The sequence below is a fragment of the Condylura cristata genome, unplaced genomic scaffold, assembly GCF_000260355.1.
Source record: "Condylura cristata isolate star-nosed mole 26May11 unplaced genomic scaffold, ConCri1.0 scaffold00013, whole genome shotgun sequence".
In the NCBI taxonomy this organism is placed as follows: Eukaryota; Metazoa; Chordata; class Mammalia; order Eulipotyphla; family Talpidae; genus Condylura; species Condylura cristata.
The window spans coordinates 18,923,277-18,936,607 of NW_004567114.1; the positions used below are offsets into that span (position 1 = coordinate 18,923,277).

The 13,331-nt window shown below is 41.9% G+C and overlaps 1 protein-coding gene across 1 annotated transcript; it reads right to left on the reverse strand.

Annotated features, from left to right (window-relative positions):
• Positions 1-1,166: 1,166 nt before the first annotated feature.
• On the reverse strand, positions 1,167-13,163 carry SAMD15 (sterile alpha motif domain containing 15). The gene is made up of 3 exons (XM_004682052.1): positions 11,505-13,163; positions 9,671-9,769; positions 1,167-1,388 (listed from the first exon to the last, which is right to left on the reverse strand). Exons 1-3 carry the CDS (start codon positions 13,161-13,163, stop codon positions 1,167-1,169), a joined length of 1,980 nt encoding a protein of 659 aa, XP_004682109.1.
• Between the last annotated feature and the right edge of the window lie 168 nt (positions 13,164-13,331).

Consider the following 13,331-nt stretch of genomic DNA (forward strand, 5'->3'; position numbering starts at 1 on the left):
ACCACATTGTCCAGTCAGCAGCCTCCTTTGTCCCGTTTTGCTCTTCTTCTTTTTTTAAAGATTTATTTATGTATGCATACAGAACCGGGGTACAGGCCAGAGGTGCAGGAGTGGTGAGAGGATTCACCAGAGGCAGAGCAGGGAACAGAACAGGCAGATCAACTGAAACACACTGCTGAGGGGAGCAGCAGCAGGTCAGGAGAGGTCTGCTGCGCCATGTGGGTCACCGTGGCCGGGGATTGAACTTGCGGTGAAATGGCTGTGGTGAGCTTCATGATGCTGTGTGTGGCGCTACCAGGGTGGGCCCTATCCTATTTTTTAAAAAAAATCTCCCCCCCCCCCAGGTCTGTTGCCTACAGTCTGTGGGATCTAAATCCTTTGGCTTCCCTTTCTTGTACAGGCAATAAGCTCCTTTTTCTCAAAACAAAACAAAACTTTGATCAAAGTGACAAACCTCTTGAGTTGGGTGACACCGTTACCCTAAAGAGCAGTATTGCCAACTTTGACAAGGGGTAAAATTGAAACACCTGGATGTACCACTTTGGCACACAATTCTCAGCTGGAGACGATCAAGAAGCCAAAGAAATCAGGAAGAACCTTTTGACCTTCCCCTTAGCTGCCAGAAAGAATTTCGGTAGATCATGTGTTCCAGAAAGGGGCTACCCCTCATATAAAGTCAAGATAACATGAACTAGACCCATGGGCAGGGAGGGACCCAGCAAAGCCTGTTAAAATTCCTTTTTGTGTGCCATTGTTTCTGTTTGGTCCAGCATTTTTTTAACCAAACATTTGTTCTTCCCATCTTCCTGTGAGTTGTTTTCCTTCCCTTTGAAATCTCAGGTCTCTACACACCCAACTCCTCCTCCTACCTCTTTTTGCCTGACTGCTATTGGGAATTTCACATCACTGTGGGATCCATAGAACTCAGGGAAACTTGTTTTCTTCTTTTAACCTGTCTGGTGTTCAACCAAGCAAAAGAACCAATAAGCAGGGAACAGGGAAATTTTGTGTTTCAGACAAATGAAAGGTTCTGTGAGTCAGTGACGAAACTGTCTAGCAGGTTTGACTTATCCTTAATGAAAAGGAGAAAAAGAAAACCCCAAAAGACTACATATACTTCTTCCCCAGAGTAATTTAGTTTGACCGTTCACATTCAGTGAAATGGTTCAGTGTGTTTCATTCTCTTCAGGGTCAGTTATTTGGGGTGCATAATCCTGTAACCCTGATGCTTCCACAAATTCAGGAAAAGTCAAAGAATCAGATTTTACCCCACTATGACCTTTTTGCTCTAAAAATAAGCCGATATTGTCCCTGTAGGGAAGGCTGATGGAGCGACTGAATAGCGGTTCTTCAATTCCCAGTAGTTCCCGTGTATGCTGAGAAATTACCTGAAAGGCAAGGATAATTTTTTAATGGGACTGATCTGAAAATACAATTAAATCAAATGTTTTACTTAGTGTCCTAGACCCTAGGAATGCTAATTCCATAGTTATTTCTATGGAAAATTAAATAATAAAGTAACTTGCAAAGGCTTCATAGCCTGGTTTAATCGAAATAAAGTTCTTACAGGAAATGCCACATGATTTGATATCCTTTCTAAAGTACGATTTAAAGATGTTTTTAGGTCCTTACATCAGCTGGGCTTGGTGAGTTCATTTCTTTCTTTCAGCCGAGCAATCTGACCAACCATATAAGCAGATAACAGGTTCAGATTAGGAGCCATGACTATCTCTGGGAAGATTAATAAATAACTGGGCCCAGTTGATAAATAAAGGGCTCAGTTAATTTGTAACTAAGGGTGGGGGGGAAATCATTCCTCAAATAGTTATTCTATTCACTTGACTTAATAAAGTCAAACACTAAGAAGCAGGCATTAAAGGTCTAGCTCTGGTTTCTTAAAATCTATACTTGTATATTCTATGAAAATATCTTTAAATAGCCAAAATTTTCAGTATCTGTAAACATTGACTTATATTCATTGAGTACCAATACACTTGATATTCTGGATTGACCTCTCATTTTATTTTCAGATTCTACTTTTTATCCATTATACTTTTTATCCATATTCTGCATCTGGATGATAATGCAGCCTGTGAAACTGCTGCTAGAACACACAGCCAATGGAGTATGTGGAATGAACTTTTTAAATTTGAAATTCCTAGTTATAGTTACAAAGATGTAAAATTCATGCCACAGACAATTCTAAATCTGAAGCAAAAGGACCCAGCAGCAATACATTTTAGGTAGGTAAGATATCTTTCTTCTCAAATCTTGCTTAAAATGGTTTTGTTTAGGCTCTAGAGAGGGCTTGTGGGTAAAAGACTCTGCCATTGTCAGTGGGAATACTGATGAGGTCTGTAGTAGTTGGAATTTCTTTTTGTTAAAGATATTTATGCATACACAAACACACTTCTGGTACAGGCCAGAAGTGCAGGGGCGGTGAGAGGATTCACCAGAGACAGCGTGGGGAGCAGAACAGGCTGACTGACGAAGCACACTTCTGAGGGGAGCAGTGGGCGGGTCAGGAAAGATCTGCCATGCCATGTGGGTCAGTTCCCTGGCGGGTTTCGAACTGCAGTGGCTGTGGCTAGCTTCTCAGTGCTGTGCTTTAACTATTTGCACCATCAGGGTGGGCCCAGCAGTTGGAATTTCTAAGAGTTGAGAACTAAAACAACTACAGGTGAAGAATCTTCATTTGTAATTGATGCTGCTACATTGAGCACCTCACCCCAACCCTCCTTTTGAATGCCCCTATTACAAGAGGTTATTTCACAGATTCTCTGAGGTTTGCAGTGGTCCCCATAGAGGAGGCCTTGTAATCATTAACATATTCACAGTTAACCAAAAGAGCTATAAGACTATAGGGTGAAAAAGTTCAATCCTGTTAATATTCTAATACAGAAATTAAAAGCATTATAAAGGTCTGTGGAATCAGGAAATATACTCTAACCATCACTCCTCAAATTCAGTCATTCTTAAAGAGGATATGAGGTTCATCAGTGGACCATGAGAATCCTTGGGGCTATAAATTAATCTAAAACCATGAGTTAGTCCTTCAGTTCTGATGAGTAACAAGCCACTGACACTATCTGTACCTAAGAATTATAGCAACTTAATAACAGCAGCAAGGGTTAATAAATGTAGGTATTTATGGAGATTATTAGCATTTTTTAAGGATACTTAATTCCACATTCTAGGATAGGGGCCCACACTCAATGGTGGCATCACCCAGAACACCTACTTCACATGGCCTCCAGCAGATATTTGTGATACCTGTAGTTTTCAAGAAGATTCTATTGTTACTAGACTATTGCTGGACCATATGTCAATCATAGTTTTCAAAGGTTGTTGTTCTTGCTTTTTTATACTGAGATATAATTGGCACATTATATTGGTACATTACAACATAATGATTTGAATATGTATACATTGCAAAATGATCACCACACTAAGTATAATTACACTCTGCCATCAAACAAAGTTAACTTTTAGGATTCAGTCTCTTGGCAACTTTCAAGTACATGTTGCAGTATTACTGACTCTAATCACCATTACATTCCTGTGACGTATTTATTTTATAACTGGAATTTATACCAATTGACCCCCTTCACCCTTTTTGCTCACCTTCCAACCCCCCTCCTTTCTGGCACTCTCCATTCTATTTGTTCTTGCTCTTATTTGTAAACTACTGATGGTTTTGCTGCATCATTACCAATGTAGTGTGTACTGTTTAGTTTGTAACTATGTGCCACTATATATCTGGAACCTATAATTTACTTTCATTAATTCTAAAGACTAATTGCTGTGGTTCAAATGTGATCATTCTATCTACCATTATTAAAACAGATGTACAGTCTCCTTAAAATGTGCTTGTTGACTCATTTTACATGAATTAATCTTAAATGCCTCATGTAAGGAAAAGAAGCTAGAGTCAAAGGTTATATATTATTGGATTCCATTTATTGGTCATTCTGGAAAAGGTAAAACTATGAGGAGAAAAAACAAATGAGTGGTTGCCAGGGACTAGGGTGGAAAGTTGGGTAGACAAGGGAGACATGGGGGAAGTCACAGGGAATAGAATTATGGGGGAAGTTAACGGAGTACAATTATTTTGTATAGTTCTATGGTGGTAGATGCATGATGTTGTACACAGAACTGTACACTGCTAAGAATGACTTTACTGTGTGTAATTTTTTATACCTTACGACATGGCAAGATGTCAGGGGAACCCATGACAGCAATATAGACTGTGGATCCATAAAGCTAACTGTACTGCAAAGTAGGAGACACACTCACTGAAAGGGGTAGGGAAGAAAGGAGCTGATATAAATAAGCTTAACTCTGAAAACCACTGTTTGTCTAGGTAGTGGAAGGCCAAAGATACAGGACTTGTACACAAGTACACTACACTGTATTTGGTAAATTTGCTTCCCAAGAGGACACAAAGAGAACCAGTTTTCTCACTGTCAGAGAAGACATTTATACAAGCAATGGTGGGTAAGGGGAGGCTACAGTGACCCCCGGGCACTGGGATACAGTCTGAGACATAGTGTGAACTCAGGGATACAGGAATGAACTACATATTTGTATACATGTGGGTTGGTGTATAGACATATGTTTTCCAAATCTTTCTGGTGAGAGTATCAAGAAGCAATGACACCTCAGTAGTAATAAGCACAATACATTCACATATTGGTTTCTAAGTACCATTCTCTGATAAAAGCAACGAGGGATCCTTGGAGAAAGGATGATTGTAGACCTGCTATAGGAAATTACAAATTGAATCTGAAGTAATGTAGCTGCCAAAAAGTAAAGAGGTGCTAAAATCTGTATGTAAGGGAAGCAAGTTCAAAGGACACAAGAAGTGGTTTGAAAGAGCTCCTGAATGGGAGAGAAGGGACAATTAAAACTCAAAGAATACCTCAAGAGAGTTTCAATTCAAAAAGAAATGAGGGGGGAAAGAAAATCATCATTAGAACAATATTGATATAACTGCTGTAGGCAAGATCCATGGATGAATGCTAAAATAAGTGGACAAAATTTTAAAAAGGTTATTTGTATAGCTTCAAACGATCTCCCATGATATATGTATTGCTACGGCAGTTTTACTATGCCTCCATAACTGTGCCATCTTCCTGGCTTCAAGAGGTGGTGGATAAGTATGGGCTAGTCTTCATAACTCACTTCAAATGAATAGAAAATGAAAAGGAGGGCCTCTCTGGTGGTGCAGGGGTTAAGTCTCAGTGCCATCAAGCTATCCCCAGTCACTGCAGCACAAGTTCGATCCTCCACGAGGGAGCTGACCCACATGGCTCAGCAAACCTCTCCTTTCTCGCCCTCTGCACCCCTTAGCAGTGTATTTCAGTAGATCCTCCTGTTCTACTCCCCACTCTGTCTCTGGTGAGACTTCCACATCTATGGCCTACACCCCAGCTCTTGTATGTATGTCAATAAAAAAAATCTTTAAGAAAGAAAGGGAAAGGGAAACACAGTGGCTTTATAGTGAAGAGCCTGGCAGACACCACCTTCACCAACTGGTCAAGGTCAGACTCTCCTGTGGTCAGTCATGTTCTCCCTGAAAGGATGAGATGAGAAAAGCTATCACCTCTGACAGTCTCCCACCAACTTAACTTCATTCTGTTCATGGGAAACGGGAGCCAAAGTAAACAAAACAGGTTAAATGCAAAGTGCGATCCCCTATTGTATAATGGGGACTGAAAAAAGGAAACAATGGAAAAGTTGCAGAAATCTGAATAGCATGTGGTTTGTTTAATAGTTCTGTACCCGTGTTAATTTCTTAATTTTGATAAATGTACCATTTGTATAAGAAACTGCTGATAGGAGGAGTGGGGTAAGAGCAGAGGGGACTTTGTACTATCTTTGCAGCTCTTTGGTGAAACTAAAATTACCTGAAAATTACAAGCATTTTTTTCTCTACCAGCTGCTGACATTCTGTTATGAATTTGTGCTATTGAAAGTTTGCAACAAGACAAGTATAGTAAAATTGCTGAGATAGACCCTCCCTGGTGGCACAGCGGGTTAAAGCACAGCACTGAGAAGCTAAAGCCACTTCAGCATGTTTGATCCCTGCCAGCCCCAGAACTGACCCACATGGCATGGCAGACCTCTCCTGACCTGCCTGCTGCTCTCCTCAGCAGTGTATTTCATCCATCTGCCTGTTCTGCTCCCCACTCTGTCTCTGGAGAATCCTCTCACTACCCCTACACCTCTGGCCTGTACCCCTAGTTCTGTATGCATAGATAAATAAATCTTTTAAAACATTGCTGAGATACTGTAAGGCTTACAGGGCTATATTTCATAACATATAATAATGCACACAAATGGAATAAGATATTCATTAATGTTCTCTGAGTATCTTTCATGGAGTTCTTTTGTTCACATGATGGAGTGAATAGTTACAAATACTTCAAGAATTTTCTAGGAGAGAAACCTGAAGCAAGTGTAATGTTATCTTGTCTAGCTTGTCTCTAGCATAAAAAAGATCAACTTTTGTGAAGCTAATGCATCACTCTATGAGACAGGTGACTGGTTTCCAGTGTTTCCTTGGCCAGTGAAAATTTAGAATTTGTGCTTCGCTCTTCTGGCGCACCTCACCAGCCTCATGACACATTTAGCTCTGCTCTGATCAGGTCAGCATGGAAGGCCAGGGGAAAGGTGAGTCACTTCTGCAGGGGAGGCATGACTCAGGATTCTCTGCAAAATGAAGGCAGTTAAAGGAAAGTAAGAATAGAAACTGGCCACACCTTAACTGCAGAGCTTGGAAGTGAAGGCTACATGTGGTTCAGTAGTTGATCAGCCCGTGCAGAATTCTGCACCCTGAAGCACCCTGCTCTTGCCTTACTCCTGATTTCTCCCAAGCCCAGGAAAGCCCATATGGAAGAGCTAGCAGGAGAACCTGCATGGGTGTGCTATAGGTACTGTAGTTACGGTGGTGGGATTAAAAAATGCTTAACCTACTAGTAAGGAAGGTAAATGTGACATCTTAAGTTCATGGCACCTGTGTTATAGTTAGCTTTTTTATGTTCACCTAAGGGTCCAGCAAAGCTTTATCTAACATACCTTTGAATGTCATGATCTGCTTATGACTCCAGTAACTTCAAGGTGTGGTCACATTTGTCTGGTGACTTTGATAAATATTTTAAAGTTTACTTGTTCAGACTTCATCAGCTATAAGGATAGACCCTGGGTTCATCATTTACTCTTGAGGATTTCTGAAGATTTTTAAGACCTCTTGTTTCTTGCAAGACCAGAAAAAGCATGACTTGAATTGTTATTATTGTACATTATAATGCATATTGTTGCACTTTGGAATTAAAGTGTCAAGAAAGTAAAGTGAATTAGTAGACTCTTAAAATTGCTTTGTCAGGATAAAAGCTGAAATTCTGGGCACTTAAATATTTCAGGGATTTGGATTACAAGTTACTGTTTTTCTAGTTATGTTCCTTATTTTTATTTAAAAATTTAGGACACTATAAACACAAGTACAAATTAAAGTTGGTAACCATAACCACATCCTCCTTGAGCATAAAAACAAGTTATTTCTCTGGTACGGCCTGGTGGCTCCAGGAGGGCATGGTTGGGAGCAGGAGTGTGTAATAAGTGGTCCTTTTCCACACCACGTATATGGTGATTCATGATTACAAAAATGCTCATTTAAAGAGGATTAACTTAAAGAAAGAATGTCACACAGAATAGATATGACTCCTGGCTTTTAAATTTAGGATCTGAAGGACCTTGTTGCTTTATCTTTCTGGGCTTCATTTTTCTTTTTGGCAAAAGGAGGAGTAAATGAAATAGTGTATGTATGGTATGCAACAAATAGTAAGTGTAGTAAAGGAGAGCTATCAGAGTTCAAGGCATTAAAGGCTCACTTAGGATGATGTGTTTACTACTTTAAAGGATTTCCTTATACCCTATTGCCAGGAAAAGAGCTTAGGTATTAGCCAGCATCACCTTTTTATTTTCTAAGTTATATGACATGTGGAGTCATAGGGTTCTAAAACCTGATCTAGAGTCGTGCCAGGGAATAATTCCAGGGCTCCCCTTAGACTGAACGAATCAAAATCTCTGCAGTGTGGAGTCTAGGAATTTTTATTTTTACTATTTATAAAGGTTTGTTTACTTATGCATACAGAACTGGGATACAGACCACAGGTGCAGGGACAGTGAGAGGCTTTACCAGAGACAGAGTGAGGAGCAGAACAGGCAGATGGATGAAGTACACTGCTGAGGGGAGCAGCAGGGGAGACAGGAGAGATCTGCTGTGCCATGTGGGTCACCTCCCTTGCTGGGATCGAACACGTGCTGACTTCTTCGCAGTGCTGTACTTTAACCCCTTGTGCCACCAGGGAGGGCCCCTAGGAATTTTTAAAATTCTTCATCTGATTCTGAAAACTGAGTTTGAGAACCACTGAAGCAGACCATTTATGAGCACGAATGAAACCACTGGTATGTTGGGTGAAGAGGTATTCAATGAGATTATAAATTATAATCTGCAAGTGATATTGCACATGGGAAGCTTTGCAAACTGTGAGCACTGTCCATGATGGGGACTTATGCAGAGAAGCATCAGCAGGGGCTGCTGGTGCCATAGAGAATTGAGGAGATTGAGTCTAGGGAGGTTAATGTAGAAATGTTTCAAAGTTAGGTAACAAATCAGACAAAACATGATGTTATAAAAATATCCATGGCTGTCAGAGACATAACCTGTTTAAGAGCTGGGAAGGAGAAGTTGCAATGGGCTGGGAAGGTCAAGAAAGACTGCAGGAGAAGGTGAGAATTGATTGGGTACTGAAAGATGATGTAGATTGGTATCAGTCATGGAGAGCAAGGGGTACTGGGCAAAAATGCAGAGGGACTGCCCAAGACAGGTTACCAAGGGTGTGAGTTAGGCCTGGAGGCGGGTGCAGATTTATGAGGGGAATTGAGAGAAAGACTGGTGGCCACAACATTTGTGGAAAGTCTTGAATCCTAGCTAAGAAACTGAGATTGTCTTGTAAGGAGAGGGGATTCGAGAAAGATTTCTGAGTAGTATATAAGTAGTTGGAAAATGAGATTCTAAAAGTAGAGCTGTTGAATCCAGAGAGACAATGGGGAGAGGTTAAAACAGGAGACTACTGGGGCCCTCCCTGGTTGCGCAGCGGGTAAAAGCACAGCACTATGAGGCTAAAGCCACTTCTGCATGAGTTCAGTCCCTGCCAGGGAGGTGACCACATGGCGGGCAGATCTCTCCTGACCCACCCACTACTCCCCTCATCAGTGTACTTTGTCGATCTGCCTGTTCTGCTCCCCTACTCTGTCTCTGGTGAATCCTCTTACTGCCCCTGCACCTCTGGCCTGTACCCCAGTTCTATATGCACAAATAAATAAATCTTTAAAAACAACAAACCACCCCCCCCTCCTAAAACAGGATGCTACCAGATGTTCTAGTATGAAGTGATAAAGGTTCAAACAAGTAGGAATGGAGAAAACCAGATACTGCAAGGGGTACTGACCGTCCTTGAGATCTTTGTGAGGCACAAAAGAGAGATGCCTGTGAGCCTGGGGACTGGGAGTTGATGACACCATTGACAGAAATAGGAGTTAGTGGGCTTGAGGCAGATGGTAGCATCGTTATAATGCTTTAAGGGGAAACTTATGCACAACTCACCTTCATGTCCTCAAAATCTGTTATCCCCATTTGAGGGAGGTTTGAGCAGTTTACATGGATGAGTTTCTGGCCGCTGATGAAATTTGTGGTAAAACACTCCTGTTAATACAATGAGAGGGTCACTCAATAGTGCATATAGCAGGAGGGCAAAGGGAGGCAAAGAGAGAAGAAACCACATTTATCTTTGGTTCTATACTGAGACAGTTTTTTTTTTAAAATAATATAATAGTTTATTTTTACATCATTTTGTGCCTTTTTCCATCTCAGTTGTAATCCCCGTGGGCTTCCCATTACCAAATCACCTGTGTGCCATGACCATAGTGAGACAAATTTTTAATTTAGTTTTAAATTTAACTTTAATAATTCTAACACTACCATATTGTCCATAAAATGTAAACTCTTGACATCTCACATTGCTTCATAATTTTTTTTTTGAGAATGCTACAACCAGTGCTACATTTATGCCTCAACAAAAGATTTCAGATCTTGTATTGTTTTGTGGTTGCCCAAGAATATAGTTTGCATTCGTGGCATAAGAGGTTTACCCTATATTTTTAATGAAACTATTTTTTAAAAAAGATTTATTTATTATACAAGAACGGGGTGTAGGCCAGAGGTGGGGGGGAGAGGTGAGACAATTCACCACAGAGTGGGGAGCAGAACAGGTGGATCTACTGAAATACACTGCTGAGGGGAGCGGGGGAGCGGGACAGGGGGGAGCGGGACAGGAGAGTCTGCTGTGCCATGTGGGTCAGCTCCCTGGTCAGACATGGAACTCAGGCTACAGCAGTGAGAGCGCTGAGACTTAACCTCTAGGCCATCAGGGAGGTCCTAAAACAACTTTGTGTTTATTGGCTATTTCAATTAGTACTAGTAGACACTTGTGATACATATGCTTATATCATTGTTACAAACTAAGATTAATAGTACAAGTTAAGGAGCTGCCATTAAAACAACCATCAAGTTAAAAAAATTGATTATAAAATTAAGTTGGGAAAAAAAAAAAACAAACTAACAGCCACCAAGTACCAAAAGTCTACCTTGGGTAAAATCTATTAAAAAAAATACACCCTTTGGGTCTTCCCTGGTGGTGCAGTGGGTTAAAGCACAGCCCTAAGAAGCTAAAGCCACGTCAGAGTGAGTTTGATTCCCACCCCGGAGGTGACCCACACGGTGCGGCAGACCTCTCCTGACCAGCCCGCTGCTCCCCTCAGCAGTGTACTTCGTCAGTCTGCCTGTTCTGCTCCCCACTCTGTCTCTGGTGAATCCTCTCACCCTCCGCATCTCTGGCCTGTACCCCATTCTGTGAATAAAAAAATCTTTAAAAAAAATACACCCTTTGGGTCTTCCCTGGTGGTGCAGTGGGTTAAAGCACAGCCCTAAGAAGCTAAAGCCACGTCAGAGTGAGTTTGATTCCCACCCCGGAGGTGACCCACACGGTGCGGCAGACCTCTCCTGACCAGCCCGCTGCTCCCCTCAGCAGTGTACTTCGTCAGTCGGCCTGTTCTGCTCCCCACTCTGTCTCTGGTGAAGCCTCTCACCGCCCCTGCACCTCTGGCCTGTATCCCAGTTCTGTATGCATAAATAAATAAATCTTTAAAAAAAATACACCCTTCTATGAAAAGAGGCCTGAAAACTAAGCATGTTCTTCTCCCAAAACATACATATTCATCAGTGGAAAGGGGCCAAGATCAAGATCCTTGGTTTCCTCTACATAGTCCAGGACTTTTCTATACTTTCAAGTGCAGAGGTGAACAGAGGGGTCATGGTAGAGAAGAAATAAGAGGTAGAAGGTTGAGGGTCTATGATAACAAAAAATGTTATCTTTGTATACCTTGTATTGAGGGAAGCCTAGCTCGCTAATCCACTCCGCAACTCTCTCTGGACTCCATGAAAGAAAATCAAATTGCAGCGTAACTTTACTTTTTGACTGTCTTTTTTTACCTTTAGGTACCAGTTCTTTCAGTTCTGGGGATAAATCCACACTTCCCTTTACACTAGTGGACTCTTGCAAATAATTCTGATAGACTGAGGAATAGTCAGAATGACTGTCATCAAAATCCTCATATATATTTTGGAAACTTTTATAAAAACTGTAGTTAGTACTTGTTGAGTCAAGTTCGCTGGCTGTGAAAGACTCTGACACGAAGTGCTTTTTGACTCTTTCACGCAACTTTCTCATCTGATAGTAGTCATACGGTGCCATAATCCCTGTAGATTGACTGTTTTGGATCGATTCTGCCTCATATTCTTTGACAACGTGTACATGTGTGTCTTCACTGTATAGTCCTCTGTCTTTATCTGTTAACTCTAGATCTTTCTCTTTGGTTAGTTCTGTTTGTGTCTTTTCTTGAACCTCTGGTTCAGTCTCCTCACTTCTTTTCTCAGTTGATTCTGACGTTTTTAGTGTCTCCCCTGACATGGACTCCTGTGGTTGTGCTATGCTTGTCTCTTCAGTTGACTTTCTCTGCTTATCTTTTTGATGTGCTTGTTCAGAGTCCTCTGGTGGCTCTAGAACTTTCTCTGCACTTGACTTTCTTTGTGTCTCCTCTTGAACTGGTTTGGTCTTTTCTGATGGCTCAATGTCTCTTTTTTCATGTGGCTTTGATTTTTCCTCCGGAAACTCTGACTTGATCTCTTCTAGTGTCTCTGGAACGTTCTCCTCAGTTGACTTTGTTGGTGTTTCCTCAGGAGACTTACTTGGTTTCTGATCTGGAGACTCTGATTTAGTCTGCTCTGATGTTTCTGTTCCTATCTCTTGAGCTGATTTTCTTTGTGTGTCCTCTGGAGACTCTGGCTTGGCCTGCTCAGCTTGCTCTGTCCTTTCCTCCTCATGTGACTTCCTTTGAGTTACCTCTGGAACCTGTAGTGTGGTCATCTTTGGCAGCTGTATATCTGCCTCTTTAATCGAGTTTCTTGATTTCTCACTTGGAAATTCGGGTTTGGCCAAATTTATAGATTGTAGCTCTATCTCTCCATCTTGCTCTCTAGTTGATTCCTCCAGAACGTTCTCTTGTAACTCTAATCTTGTCTCACTGATTGTGGCCCCTGGGACCTCAGACTCCGTTTCCTTTGGTAGCTCGGGATCTGGCTCATGGTTTTCATTCACAGAGACCTCCAACTCCCCGTGAAGCTCTTCTCCCAGCTCTACGATTCCCTCCAAATGTACCTCTAGGGGTTGCATCTCTCCAACAAGGTCTTCTGACTCCGCGGGTATCTCTTCTGACAGCTCTACAGGTTTTAGGTGGGCGTGCACATCCTTCGCACTCTCGGGCGCCTCCTCGTTGGAGTCCTCAGCTTCCACCTCTGGCTGAGCCTTTTGCTGTGGCTTCTTCTCTGTCTCTACGTGTAGCTCCGGGTCTGCGGTCTCTGCCGTGGGTTCTGGTTGGGCATCTTCAGCCACCTTAAGAGACTCAGACAGTTCAGAAGTCTCAGGATCCTGGTCTTCATTGCCATACGGATCGGAATAGTAGCCTTCAGGGACATCAGCCATGACGCAGTTTGGGGGACGCGCCCAGGCCTCCTAGCAACCCCAACTTCCGATAGCGTCTCTATGGCTACCACGGTTTCCGGCCGGGTCTTCGTGAATCTTCTCCAGGTTTTGTCCCATCTTTTAAGCCCTGACTTTAAGACACCTGCCATCAAAAGCACGCTGTCACTT

Coding starts and splice junctions, on each gene's coding strand:
- SAMD15 (XM_004682052.1), bottom strand. CDS start 13,163: ATGGCTGATGTCCCTGAAGGCTACTATTCCGATCCGTATGGCAATGAA. Junction 9,770..11,504: donor TAGGCTTCCCTCAATACAAG/GTATACAAAGAT, acceptor TTGTATTAACAG/GAGTGTTTTACCACAAATTT. Junction 1,389..9,670: donor CAGATTTTGAGGACATGAAG/GTGAGTTGTGCA, acceptor CTTGCCTTTCAG/GTAATTTCTCAGCATACACG.